We start from the raw sequence: 14,429 nt of genomic DNA on the forward strand, positions 1-14,429 counted from the left end.
TATTATAGGTAATACAAAACAAATTTTGGGATTGAAAACTATGTGTCATTGCCACAATTAAAATTGCGCAGAGCAATAGCAAGATTAAGATGTGCGTGCCATCCCTTAGAAATAGAAAGAGGCAGACATAATAATATCCCTAGGGAGAGCCGTATTTGTCATTTGTGCCTGCAAGAAATTGATGATGAATATCATTTTTTACTAAAATGCACTGCATGGGACACAATCAGGAAAAAGTATCTCCCAAATGAGACACAACCCCCAAATTTGAATACTCTAGTACAACTATTAAGTTCCTCTAAAACAAAATCATTACCTCGTTAGCTCTATTTATTTATAAGTGTTTTTTAATCAAAGATCAAATGAGAATAACCTAATAAGCTTGTATGTATATATATATTAATATCCCCATCACATTATTATAGAGTGCTTATATTATCTATTGACACCCTCTTCATCTATATTTTCATACATATTTTGTAATGTAAATTTATTTCTTGTCAATAATTAATTTGTATGATTGTAATGGGCCGGAGGCCATTATACAATTAATAAAATTATATTTAAAAAAAAAAGTACTGTAAAACCATTTAGTTTTACAATTTTGATATTTTGAGTAAATTTACTTGATTTTAAGTCTGATAATCAGAAATCTGTAATCAGCCATTTACTAATTAAAATCTCGTTATTTTGGGCAAATATTTTATGTAGTTATATACACGGCTGAATGGTGAATATACTGGCCAAGTTTTGTCCGATAATTGTGAATAAAATAAAATAAAATAAAATAAAATAAAATAAAATAAAATAAAATAAAATAAAATAAAATAAAATAAAATACAGTAAAGTTAACAAACTAAACAGAATGCTAAATAATATTACAAACTTATACATTAAGAATCACAATATACTTGTACGGTACACTACACTACTAATACTAAGAAGTGAAAAATCTCATCCAAATAAAAAACTTAATTTTCATTATTGGTTCCGAGAGAATAATGAGTTTTAATGACCGCCACGTGACTTTGTTCTGAACAACCAATGTGACGATATCGCATATGAGATATAATAATAAATTACTATATTGTTCCCATTCATTTGGGCAAAGTTCACGCCGCCACGTGATTGGAAAAAAACTAAGCATTCTGGGATATAAAAAAATTCCGTGACGTCACCGCTTTAGAATCGCCATTTTGTGTTTTGTGAAAACGAAAAGATCGACTCCGTGTTTGTTTGAAATTCTTCAAATTTCTACATCGGTTTCCTAAAATTATGCCTCGCTCTAGGAGTAGGAGTGGTTCCCCCAAAAGGAAACATAGAAGTAAGCACAGAAGCCATCGTTCACGGTCAAGATCAAGAGATAGAGTGCGCACAAGGTCGCGTTCCCGTGATCGGGATAGATACACTCGACGACGACACTCGAGAGTTCGGTCACGAACGCGGAGTCCAACACCACTTCTGTTAGACGCTTTTGGTAGAGACGTTAGTAGAAGAAATGCACAAGAAGAAAAGCAAAGGCGAGAGGAAGAAGAGAAACGACAAGAAATGGAAAGACAGAGGAGAATGTAATCAGTTTCTCTATTTCTTTGTCAAATTCATGGAGTTATTATTTTGTAAACAATATGCAGTGTGGCCGGGCAGGTGTGGCTTGGTATTCATTTGTTTCACGAAACTTGTTATCAAACTACAATGGTGCTAGATTCAATTGGTTCAAAATCTACTGTATAACATCGCATATTTAAATGTGTGTACCTATAATTGTAAAATGTTTTATGTTTCTCTAAAAAGATGTCTGTTGAATCAAAGTTTTTTGGAAATTATGACAGATTGTGCGGGTGAACTTAAAACTGACAATGTGATGACACAAACACATGAGGTCAGCAATCAATCAGAACTTGTCATTGCAGACAGCTCGCCAGTATTTTTTAATTTTATATTTATATATAGAAAAGGGATGTACATAAACAGCCATATTTTTAAACCTCTCAATCCCAGGAATTTTAAATCATGAAAATCCACCTCTTTCTAAAGTGTGAACCAAATTATCTTCCCCAGGGTTCTCCCCAGGGCTTTTTAGCGCCGAGGTCCGCGGCGCTATACCTGTGAATCTCGGCGCTTCACTTGGGACCTCGGCGCTTGATTTCATATTTGACATGCCAATATCAGATGTGAAAAATCTTTGTTCGCCACGTCGGTCGGCCCCGACCGTCACTCAAAATTAGTGACCACCACGGACATGCTTCCGACGAGGACTATTGTCTGATTGTTAGTTTAATTACGTACCGACCGACACGCATCCTGTCAGTCGTGGATTATAATTTATAAACAATAGACCTAGTCGCACGATACGTAGCGGCTAGTCAAATTTGTGGAATTAGCACCTCTTTGTTTGTAAGTAAATACTTTCTACAATAGACACAGTCTTTAGATTGAAAGCTAAAATTATTTCAAAATCAATTCCACCTCGATATAACATGGTCAAATCGGAGTTCACGATCAGTTCACGCTACTCAAGAAAAAAACAACGTGTTTATTGCGTGATTTGGTAAAATACATTTGAACTGTTATCATTGCGAATCATGTAAAAACTCTTCTTTCAAGACCTAATTTACCTTTTAAAAATTGCAAATCACCTATTTCGAAAGCTATCATGCAGTTGTCAATTGAAATCAATGCCAACACATCGTGCTCCGACATCGCTTTACTTCCGCAATGTAATCTTTATGATCACTACCATTCGGAAAACTTCGGGTTCTACCGGCATTACCATGCGGCATTTTGATTGGTTAATGGCATTCTTGACCCATCCGGTCAAAGGACACATGCTAATGTTTCACAAACATCATGGCGGGTCTGTTTTTTTTTTACCGAAGCGATCAAGTGATCAAAAATAATCGCTCCCGATAAAAATAAGTCGGATTTTACTTACATTTCATATAAAAAAAAAAAAAAAGTAAAATTTGTTGAGGAATTATTGCTATAACTGGTGTATAACATGGCCAAGTAAGTTATGTCACGTCGTAACTTTGATGATCGTTTTGAAGCTTTATTTGTTCGCTCATTACTGTAATTGTAAACGTTTTAGAAGTTGATGGTACGAATAATAAATTACAACAATACGTCAATTAATTACGTGATCGATTTTTTGAAGGAGAATGTTTTTGGAGTGAATAAAATTATGAGATTCGTGAACATAAATCTGGCTTAACGTTTTGAATGCGTTTCCTTCAACGTTTTACAAAACAATTAAATTGCAACAATAATTTATTTGTGTTTTTAGTCTGCAGCATTTGTATTTCGAGAATGTTTCAAACTCTTCTAAATTGTGAAATATAATGTGTTGATTCCATTAAAAAAAATAATTGCCCTGTGACTGAGCTCACTAATATTCATAATTGTAAATAAGTTCTGTTAATCAATGAAGGAATTGCATGATATGTAAATGATATGCAAATTATTATGCAAATTAGCCCCGGCGCTATGCTTTTTTTCTGGGGAGAACCCTGTTCCCCCTTGTCTTGTTAATCCCCTAAAACAACTATTTGTATTTTACAACATGTAGAAAAGACAAATTATTGAGCTCCTGGCGAAAACTTTGAGTTTGGAAATGAATGCAAATGAAATGCACTGTTTGGCAAAAATGACACTAAATAAAACTATATGAAGATGGTGGTGACCAACCAATGAATTGATTTTTTGGTTGTTGGTGTAGAATAGTGGTGTGTAGTAATCTCTAGAAAATACACTTTGGTCGTTTTGTTGGTGTAGAATAGTGGTGTGTAGTAATCTCTAGAAAATACACTTTGGTCGTTTTGTTGGTGTAGAATAGTGGTGTGTAGTAATCTCTAGAAAATATACTTTGGTCGTTTTGTTGGTGTAGAATAGTGGTGTGTAGTAATCTCTAGAAAATACACTTTGGTGGTTTTGTTGGTGTAGAATAGTGGTGTGTAGTAATCTCTAGAAAATACACTTCGGTCGTTTTGTTGGTGTAAAATAGTGGTGTGTAGTAATCTCTAGAAAATACACTTTGGTCGTTTTGTTGGTGTAGAATAGTGGTGTGTAGTAATCTCTAGAAAATACACTTTGGTCGTTTTGTTGGTGTAGAATAGTGGTGTGTAGTAATCTCTAGAAAATATACTTTTCGTGATACAAATAGTACATACCAAATATAGCTTTGATGAATAAACTTTACGATGGCCTTATTTAAAAAAATAACCTACACTGTGATTGCCTAAACAGGAAGAACATGCCCTGAATATCCAAATTAGCGGACTAGTAAACGCTGAACTAGTACTGTTATTTCATATAAATAAACTATGATATCATGCCAATCACCAACTATTTTGGATTGTGATTCATTATTACCAACAAAATTAAAGGCAATAGTTGGACTTTTTCAACTGTACATAACGCCCATTTTAGAATCAAATCTCGTCTGGTACCTAAATTGGAGTGATGCCGAAACAACCAGCGAACAAATTACGGGAGCACAAAAACCATCAAATGGCGCTATAACTTGAAAATTGTCTATTCATAAGTGTCTTATTAAAATTTCACATCCTCTTATGCATACGTGTTGTTCTCACAGACGACAGCAGGAAATGGAAGCCAAATTGATAGAAGAGGAAGTGGCAAAACGTGTGGAAGAAATGGTTGCAAAACGAGTTGAGGAAGAACTTGAAAAACGAAAGGATGATATTGAAGCTGAAGTCCTCCGTAGAGTTGAGGAGGCAAAACGTATCATGGAAAAGCAAATGCTTGAGGAGTTAGAACGTCAGCGACAAGAAGAACTAGCTGCTCAGCGTGCAAAAGAGGTAAAGCATTCCCTCCTTCATCTTAGGCAACCTTGACAAGTTTTTGTACATTTCTTAGTGCAGGCAGATGTTAAAATGCTAAACTGTTGTGATATTGGAACTTGTGTTACAGTTATCAATGCATATCCAATATAAAATAATGTGTGAACTTGAAACTGACATAAGGACTGTATCTTTCTATGAACCTTACTTTTCTGGAAGTTTGAACAACTTTTCATTAAACCAGAAAGAACTGTATATACAGTTGGTTGTCTTTCAAGTATTATAGTTATACATGTAATTCAGGGATTGGATGACGAAAATTTGTCAAGGTTGCTAACAGGAGACATTGACTGGCTAGAGCTATCACACTTATTCAAAGTTTTGATAGAATAACATACTGGGTTCATTATTTTGTTGTAAATGTAGTGGAAAAAGTTATTGGTAAACCTTTTTGCTGATGCTCTTGTCAGAAATATCTCCAAACTCAAGATCACAGTGAAGGCTGAAAAATGTTTTTCTAAGGTGCTGACAAGTTCCATAAACAAAATGACCTTGTTCTTTCTAGCATGTAAACTCACTTTATTCTTTATTGAAACTAAAAAATGTACTTTTAACACCAATTTATTTCAACTTATCCCGTAACATGCTTCAATAAAAAATGTCAAAACATTCTATGGATGTTTATGCATTGAAAAGAATATTACATAGATATGAGAAAAAAGTAGTAAATGGCGAGGCAGTCAGTACCACTTGTATGTTACATAGACATTTAGGAAGGGACAGATGAGTACTACTTCTGTGAAAACAAATAATAAAAAAAAAGTAAGGGAAAATTAATGAAATGAAGAAGTAAGCTGTTATTAACTGTGGAAGATGCTGTGTGTGTGGATTTGACTAAAAGAGGAAGGAGTTGCCGTCAGTTGGATGCCGAGATGGCTGGCCCAAGCATTTACTGAAGGTATTTATACTTTCAGTATACTGTTAGTGGATTTGTTCATACTGTATTAAAATATTTTCAGGCTGAATAAAAAAACAAAAAACAAAAAAAAACAGGTGAGGTATATAAACGGTAAGGTGATGTATGCATTCTCTTCTTTGCACTTTCTAGTTATTGTGGTTTTGTAGAAAGTATGGTTTAATAATGTTGGCTTGTGTATGAATGTGTGGGTCTCAGTACATTGTAGCAATAGGTCTTACAACTTTTTTTCTCAGATTTTCTTGTGTCAACCTTTAAAATTTGTTTCTTTTTTTAGGAGGAGGAATGTAGGAAAAGAGAGGAACTTGAAAAAATTATGGAGGAGAATCAACGTAAAATAGAGGAAGCACAGAGAAAATTGGTGAGGCCAAAATCAAGCTTTGAAAAAGGAGAGCGTGTTGGTATTTGTGGTTTCCAATTACAAGTACAATTTTATGGATCAGCGAAGTTTGATTGTGTTATAGTGTGCATTTTGTATGGGTTATAAATGGTGATGACTTGTTTCTTGTATACATACATACTTGTAACCAGCAGAGGAAACTAGGAGGAAAGATGAACAAAATTGTTTTCAAGTGTAATCTTATTTACGATAAACTTTTTTATTTATCCCAGCAATTCCTGTTGATATGTGAATTTCATTTAAAATTGCTATTTTTTGAACCAACTATTAATCCTCCAGTTTTCACTTGCACAGCATATAATTTTGAAGTGAAATACATGTAATTCATGCTTAATTTTTCATTTTAAAATTCCCTCACCACCGCAGTCTATATACGCTGGATGAATGAAGAAATCAGCTGCCAAGAGAATTTCAACGTGTACCGTAATGCTGCCAATGCATTCTGGTTTGCTATTGAAACTTAGTAATGTATTACTCTAAAAGTAATTAATGAATTGGGCCTGGAAAAAAATTGCAAAGATGTACGCTGTAATGTGATGCTAAGAATAAAGGGCTGTAGCTCACAAAATGATAGTGTAGCCTAAGGAGTAAATAAATATAAACTTATTGTGCCTCCCAATACACATGTTTTGCCATCTTTAGTAAATTATTTATGTAAGTATACCATATATGCAGATTACATGTTTGCCAACTGTGTATTCATTTATGTTAAACTCTGCATCTTCCCTTTTCTTTTTTCTAAAGGCGGAAGAACGATTACAAATGGTTGAGGCGCAACGAAAAATGGAGGAACAGAGACTTGCTTTTGAGCAGGAACAAAAGCGACGAATTAAACAAGAGCAGGAACTGATTCTCAACAAAAAGAAAGCCAGACCTAAATTGTCATTTGGTTTTAAAGCAAAACCTGATGGAGTGTGAATAGTCACTTATGAGCTTTGATTTTGTGAGAAAAACACTTGGTATACGTTACCCTGTCAGGTTCAGGTATCTTGGTCCATTACAGGAAATCATTGTCCTTAGATATAAACTCAAGTGATGTTCTATTGTAATGGTGAAAAGTCAGAATTCAATTAATTCCATTAAATACAAGGCAGATAAGGATAAATATTCAGAGCTTTTAAGCTCGGATGTTACTGTTGGCGTATGTTGGAATCACTCAAGAGAATTTGTTTTGGATCTTAGCTATGATCACCAGAGTGAAGGTGTTCTTGTGTATCTGGTACTAATTTTGGTTGTCATTTTTAGTTTGTCAAAACCAGAGGCTTTCTTCCTTTCATTCTGGTCTACTACTGTATATACATATATATTGCTTTACGTTTTTATTGAATATTTGGTAACCCAATTTCTTCCTTCATTGTAGCCCCAAAGGTAAGTGACACATCTCAAGATTGGCATTACTCTATGCAAATTATTTCCTGTCGGTATGAATGGAACAAAGTCGCTGGTTTTAATATTGAATTTTGATGATATCAGAGTATAAGCAGTCGTGAAAACACTTTTGTATAAATTATGTAAATGTAATTGTATATCAAAATTAGAGTTAGATATGCAGGAACCTTTCTTAATAAAATATTGTTTAAAACAGGCTGATCGTTAGTGTGCTTTTTTGTGTTTGAATGAATGTTGCATATTAAGATGACGGGCTTCAATCAAACCTAAATTCCATGAGGTGACAAGTAGCAGTCAGCAGGCTTACAATTGATAAAATTAATGTGATTAATTTGAGAAAATGGAGGGGGGTGTAAATCTTCATAACAAACCTGCAAGGTAAAGTTAGGCCAATATCATTGGACTGTATTCATAGTTTTTGTGTTATTACACTCGGAACCAAGAACACTATATTATTCAAGTATTTGAAATAGTTGTCCAATCGGGCTTTGACGTCCATGTGCACTGTTGCCCAGAGGCTCTACCCAGGACAGGTTTCCCTCGCAAGTCAAGTTGATGCAAAGCCTGGGACATCCAGTAGTTGTATAATAATGTGACCAAAGTTGACCCCGTCAAGTTTAGCGTTTCATTTCTGTTAAATTGATAATGTGAAATTTCCTTTCCCTGTACATGTGGAGATACTAGTAGACAAGGCAAGTGACATTAAGTGCTCACACTACCATTAAGGCTATCAGATTTGTACACAGAGTATGGAGCACAGAAAGGTCTGCTTACGGTAAACTGTTGATTTCCAAGTGAGAAGAATTAATTCGATGGCCATTCATTCCCGAGTGCAAGGTATTAAGTTTTGTGATAGTGATGAAAAAAAGGTGAACTGATTGTTTGCTCTGTTATGTGTACTATACCCCTGTGAATCTAGAGGATCATATTCTGAATCACTGTATTTTCAGAAATATTCAAACTATTGGGTACACGTGCAACTTGGGATACATGCATGTGCATTCATGTTGTGATTTGATTCAAAGTGGCCGAATAGTGTCCATTTTAGAGAACATTTACTAAACCTTATTCAAAATAAAGTATTTGTCATAGAATCAAATCTGACTTTGTTTATACATTGGACAGTATGCAACATTGATGCATGTTATTTAGTTTTCCAGAACAAATCAAATGTTGTTCAGAAGCATATCTTTGGCTTCTCTGTTTCAAAGCATCACATACATGCATTCATTTCATGATTCAGTTTAAGATTCAAAACCATTTCCACCATTACTGAATCAGTAACAATCAAAATTTACATAGATACTTGGGACAATGCACAGACATGTGTGAAATATTAATTACCTAATTTGCATAATTTTCAGCTTTTGATATTTCAAGTACTATTACTTCATTACGTTTCAATGAAACTTGGTACATAGATGCTCTAGAACAATGCAGAGACCTGATTAATTTTGAGTAAAAATGTGTGCATATTAATCAACTAAGTTGCATACTTAGTTAATTTTCGGTTTTTACACTGACAGTGTTCTCCCCAGGAATTTAAACCACTGTGGCGGCCTAATTTGCATATCATTTACATAATAATAGAAATTTACCAAAGCACATTTACACCCACACAATAAACAACATATATTTTCAAAAACAAAGTGGCAGATATTTATTTGCTTTACACAGTGTTATAAACACTTTTATTTTGGGCACTTTTGTAATATTAATGAGCTCCGTCACAGTGCAAATATTTTTGTTTGGAGTCAAAAAATTACGTTTCACAACTTAGAAGAGTTTGAATTTAAAAATGAAACATTCTCAAAATGCAAATACTGCAGACTAAAAAGAAACAAATAAATTGTGAAAGATTAAATGAAACTCATCTGAAACGTTCCAGCCAGGATTATGTTCAAGACTTTCATGATCTTATTTACTACAAAATTCTCCTCCAAAAAAATCGACCACGTAATTATTTGGCGGATTGTTGGTTATTATTCCGACCATCAGCTTCTACAACGTTTACATTTACAATAAATGAACGAACAAATAACACTTCCAAACAATCATCAAAGTTACGGCGTGACATAACTTACTTCGCGATGTTATACACCGGTTATACCAATAATTCCTCTTACTCGGTCATGATGCCATGCAAAAATTAAATACTTCTTTTTTTATATGAATAAAACGTAAAATTTTAACTAGTTTTATCGGGAGAAATTATTTTTGATCACTCGATCACTTCGTGAAAAACACAGACCCGCCATGATAGCTGTGACGCGTTAGTTGACCGCATATGTCCTTTGACCCGGTGGGTCAAAAACGCCATTAACCAATCAGAATGCCGCATGGTAATGCCGGTAGAACCCGAAGTTTTCCGAATGATCGTGATCATAAAAATTACATTGCGGAAGTAAAGCGATGTCGTAGCACGATGTGTTGGTATGGATTTTAGATGAAACCTGCATGATGGTATTCGAAAGAGGTGATTAGCAATTTTTGAAAGGTAAAAGAAGTCTTGAAAGAAGAATTTTTACATGATTCACGATGATAACAGTTCAAATGTATTTTACCCAATCACGCAATAAACACCTTGTTTTTTCTTGAGTAGCGTATTAAACTGATCGTGAACTCCGCTTTGCCCATGTTACATCGGGGTGGAATTGATTTTGAATGAATTTTAGCTATCAATCTAAAGACTGCATCTATCATCAGAAAATATTTACTTACAAACAAAGAGGTGCTAATTTTACAAAATTGACTTGTATTGTTTAAAGCCGATACCACATCGCACGACTATGTCTTTTGTTTACAAGTTATTATCCACGACTGGCAGGATGCTTGTCGGTCGGTACGTAAGTATAATAACAATATGACAATAGTCGGACGCGTTTCCGTGGTGGTCGCTATTTTTGAGTGCCGGTCGGGCCGACCAGCGTGACGAAATCCCCAATGAAAAAAGCACTGTGGCGGTCTTGCTAATCACCGTGGCGGTGTCAGACCGGTGTGGCGGCAAATCGAAGCACTGTGGCGGGACCGCCACGCTGTTTACATCCTGGGGAGAACACTGTCAAATGTACTAATTTTTCCATTGCAATGAAACTTGGTATATTGACGCTCTAGAACATCTGCTCAGTTTTGGTTTAAAATAATAAAGCATAATAATTCATGTTTTGGTTCTAATCACATTTCAATGAAACTTCATTACATGGATGGTCTGTGACAGTACTTATCTTAATTCAATGTGATGATCTAATTAGTTTTAGGTTTTTATACATCTATAATAATTACCCAATTTGCATAATAATTAACTTTTCAGCTTTCCACTAAATTAGTTAGGATTACTAATCACATAATGAAATGTTGTACATGTGCACCCTGAAACAATATAAAGGCCTAAATCTGTGCATAATAATTGCTTAATTTGTATAATAATTCATTTGATCCAGACATGATTAGTTTAATGTTGATAAACATGCATACTGTTATTTAAAAAAATCAGATTGAATTCATCACAGAGGTGCTCTGGAATTAGGCTAAAAACCATGGATAAAAGATCAATTGTATTTTCTGTATGAATTATAAATTTTGATAATGTGAATCACATTGTTTTCATGTTGTGCAACTCGAATAGCAGACAAATATTAGTTGCCAAGCTTCTAGTTTGAAAAGCAAATCTTAAATTTTGAATTAATTTTAATGTGTCTCCAATACTCTCAGCACACAGAAGTTCTTTCTAAGCTTTCTTTGATTTATAAATTAGGTTTCCATTAGTTAGTGAGTGCATTTTTTCCGGGCCAAGTCAAATTGATTGCAAAGTAGGGTTACACGGGTATATGTTGCGGGGGGGGGGGGGGGTGTAAACCATAATACTATAGTATATCATTGTTGCAGGGGATGCAGAAACAGGCAACCACACTGTAAATATTGTAAAACAGCAATTTTTATTAAATATATTATACAAACTATACATATTTCAAATATTATAAATACAATCAAAGCAGGACGGATCAATAACTTGATGAAGCCAATCTTCTCAATATAAAGAAATAGTATTTGTTTTTATAAAAATCACTCAATACACAAATTGTTGGAAGGGAAATCGAAAACAAATGCAATTGTGACAGCTGTGTAAAGCAAATGTATGCTTTAAAACATGCTCTCCGGCTATAAAGATTTATATGGGTCTTGATACTACATGTATTATGTAATGTAAATATGCTCTCTGAGATCATTCAAACAGTAAAATGGTCACTAACATTGCTGTGCTGACAATCATTGAATAATTAATGTTCATAGCATATGCGTCACATACTAGTCACATGACCCAATTTAAATTTTAGTAAAGATCTTGAAGGGCAACTTTAATGCACAACCATTTGAAAATGTATAAGTTGAATTTGCTAAAAACAGTGTTGAGCTAAACATGTTTTACAGTACACGTTGATATATGTTCAGTGGATGTATACTTTAACAAAACTGTCTTTGTAAATAACACAAGACTCGTGAATGTGAAGAAATGAAAACAAAAAACATGCAGTAACAATACATACAGATTTTGTAACATTAATATGATCTATCCTAATATACTTGTATAATATTTACAAAAAGCATCTGAAATACTAGATGAATGTTGAAAATCAAATTATGATGACATTCAATCATAAGATTGACTTAATATTCTAAACTCATTAATATGGCAGTTCCTCTCTTAGTCCAATGATCAGCTCCAAAGGATCCACCTTTAAGATCAACACCAACAACATATGATGCTCTATCACTAGTGCCATTTCTGTTTGGATAGTAGTAGCATGGACATCCATATGTACCTGAAAGAACACAAAATACAGGTGTAGTAGTCTTTTTACATGCATTCTATCTTGGCTTTAAGAACCATAAAGGCAATAAATAAAACATTTGTTGACAGAAACCTGTGGTGTGGCTAGTTTTAGAAGATGAAAGTGAACAAGCTTACCCTTGCCAGGTTTCTTTTTATTTTCAACTGGTTTGAAATGAATAGTTGGCATTTGACAAACAAGTTCCATTGGAGCAGCTTCAATAAGGCATGCATTCTTCTTATCCCAACCGGCACCCTCTAAGTAAAGTCCTTTAACCCAGACACCATCTTTAGGTGGTTGTACTAAGTTGTTATCGTCCACAGTAGATACAATAAATTCCCATGAGAGAGAGTCAACAGAGATCTAAAAGAGAAAACATTGATACTGGCGTGTTCATATAACTTCTAACAGATTATTATCAAATTAGTATTAAGTAACAACACCTCTCAGTATATTAGTAGTCGCCATAGTAATCACCGTCATTCTAATATAAATAATCTGTCTTTAATTGTTCACAAATGGCAGAGAATTCCTGAGATGCAGAATAATCTTTATATTTGTATGAATGTTATTTAATAATGACTTACATTATTCTGTCGAGCAGCTTGCTGTAATACAGCGGTTAGGAATCCAGTAGGGAAGGTAAAACCAGACATCCAAAATAACACAGGAGGATGTGCTATGCTTGCCCATTTCTCAAGCTGATCTACACGCTGTACTAAGTCGCGTGTCCAAGCAGCAAGTGGTTTGTTAGATGGATATGCCTGTAAAAAACATAGAACATACTTGTATTACATAAAATGAAATTATAAGCAGTGGATGCAGCAAGTTAGGATAATTAGAAATGTGAAATAAATGATTCAATTGTCAGCTGTTATACCTTCTGCCATGTTGCTGGTACTCTGGCATCAAAAATACAGTTGAAGATTTCTTCCAAATCATTTGACATAACAACCAACCCTTTAATACCTTTATCTAAATCAATTAAAGAGGAACGGATCTTTTCCAGCAAGAAATTGTATCTTTGAATCTGAAAAAAAGAAACATACATTTAGGTTCTAGATTTAACAGTATGATACAGACCAGGCAAACACATACAAATTGAGTGTTGACACACAATAACAATTTATTATTGCATGCCTATTCTGTGAGGTGATTCTGCTCGTTCATGATATTTGCTTGAGTTCGCTGAGATTTTTTAAAAATTGTAATATGAGTTTGAATATTATTTTATCATATTTACAGGAATTATATTTTATATCAGTAGAAATATATTATGCCGTTATTCTTACTGTTGAAGTAGATGGTTGATGTCAAATATCATACTTTTTAAGAAAATATACATCTGTTGCTCAAATACTCAAAAATATGGCAGTTTTTTAGTTTGGACATCATATTTTTGAGAAAATAAAAAATCTGTTGTTCAAATTAGCATATTCATGAGCATCTCTTTGATAATGTCATGGTAAGAACTCATTAAGTTCATCAACAGTCTAAATAAACAAATGTTGTATTGAAGGATTATAAACCAGATTAAAACAAAAGAACCTACCTCTTGTAATAGAACTACATTAAGTGGAGAAGGATCATCTTTGAGTATTTTAGCAGTTCCTTCATAATCTATATTGGGTGGTATACGTTCCAGCACATCAGCAGCTAATTTTAATACTTTACTCTCTCTACTTTCTCCTTGAGTCACAGTAACTTGTGGTTGCAATGACAACAAAGTATCAAATAATGTACGTGTCTCTGTAATTTGACTGGCAATATCTGCATTAGGATGTTGACCGAATGCTTCAGGATGATCTACTCCAGGTAACATACTGATGTATTCCTGACAAACAAACAATTTCAAAAAATAATTTAGTGTAAACATTGTATATTTCGTTAACTTGTAAAACACGAGTAGGAGCGTGTACGCCACGTGTACCCATTGTTTGCACGGAACAACGTTGAAAGCCCATTTCACCTGTTCATAGTGGTAATTAGTTATTCGGGATACATAAACTTATTATGAATTGTTCATTTTTCTTATT

At 34.0% G+C, this 14,429-nt stretch overlaps 2 protein-coding genes across 2 annotated transcripts in view; one reads left to right on the forward strand and one right to left on the reverse strand.

Annotated features, from left to right (window-relative positions):
• Positions 1-1,129: 1,129 nt before the first annotated feature.
• LOC100377889 (arginine and glutamate-rich protein 1-like) lies at positions 1,130-7,760 on the forward strand. The gene is made up of 4 exons (XM_002739271.4): positions 1,130-1,568; positions 4,592-4,817; positions 6,053-6,136; positions 6,920-7,760. The coding sequence occupies exons 1-4, from the start codon at positions 1,276-1,278 to the stop codon at positions 7,091-7,093; spliced, it is 777 nt and encodes a 258-aa protein (XP_002739317.1). The 5' UTR covers positions 1,130-1,275; the 3' UTR covers positions 7,094-7,760.
• A 3,720-nt stretch (positions 7,761-11,480) lies between these two features.
• LOC100376712 (dynein axonemal heavy chain 2-like) overlaps positions 11,481-14,429 on the reverse strand; it is an 89,135-nt gene continuing 86,186 nt past the window's right edge. The window contains exons 75-79 of the mRNA XM_085502657.1: positions 13,946-14,227; positions 13,274-13,423; positions 12,981-13,157; positions 12,531-12,756; positions 11,481-12,384 (exon numbers count right to left, since the gene is read on the reverse strand). Coding sequence (XP_085358783.1) covers positions 12,230-12,384; positions 12,531-12,756; positions 12,981-13,157; positions 13,274-13,423; positions 13,946-14,227 — 990 coding nt within the window. The 3' untranslated portion in view covers positions 11,481-12,229. The remainder of the gene's footprint in view (positions 12,385-12,530; positions 12,757-12,980; positions 13,158-13,273; positions 13,424-13,945; positions 14,228-14,429) is intronic.

The sequence above is a fragment of the Saccoglossus kowalevskii genome, chromosome 1, assembly GCF_978046115.1.
Source record: "Saccoglossus kowalevskii chromosome 1, keSacKowa6.1, whole genome shotgun sequence".
Classification (NCBI taxonomy): Eukaryota; Metazoa; Hemichordata; class Enteropneusta; family Harrimaniidae; genus Saccoglossus; species Saccoglossus kowalevskii.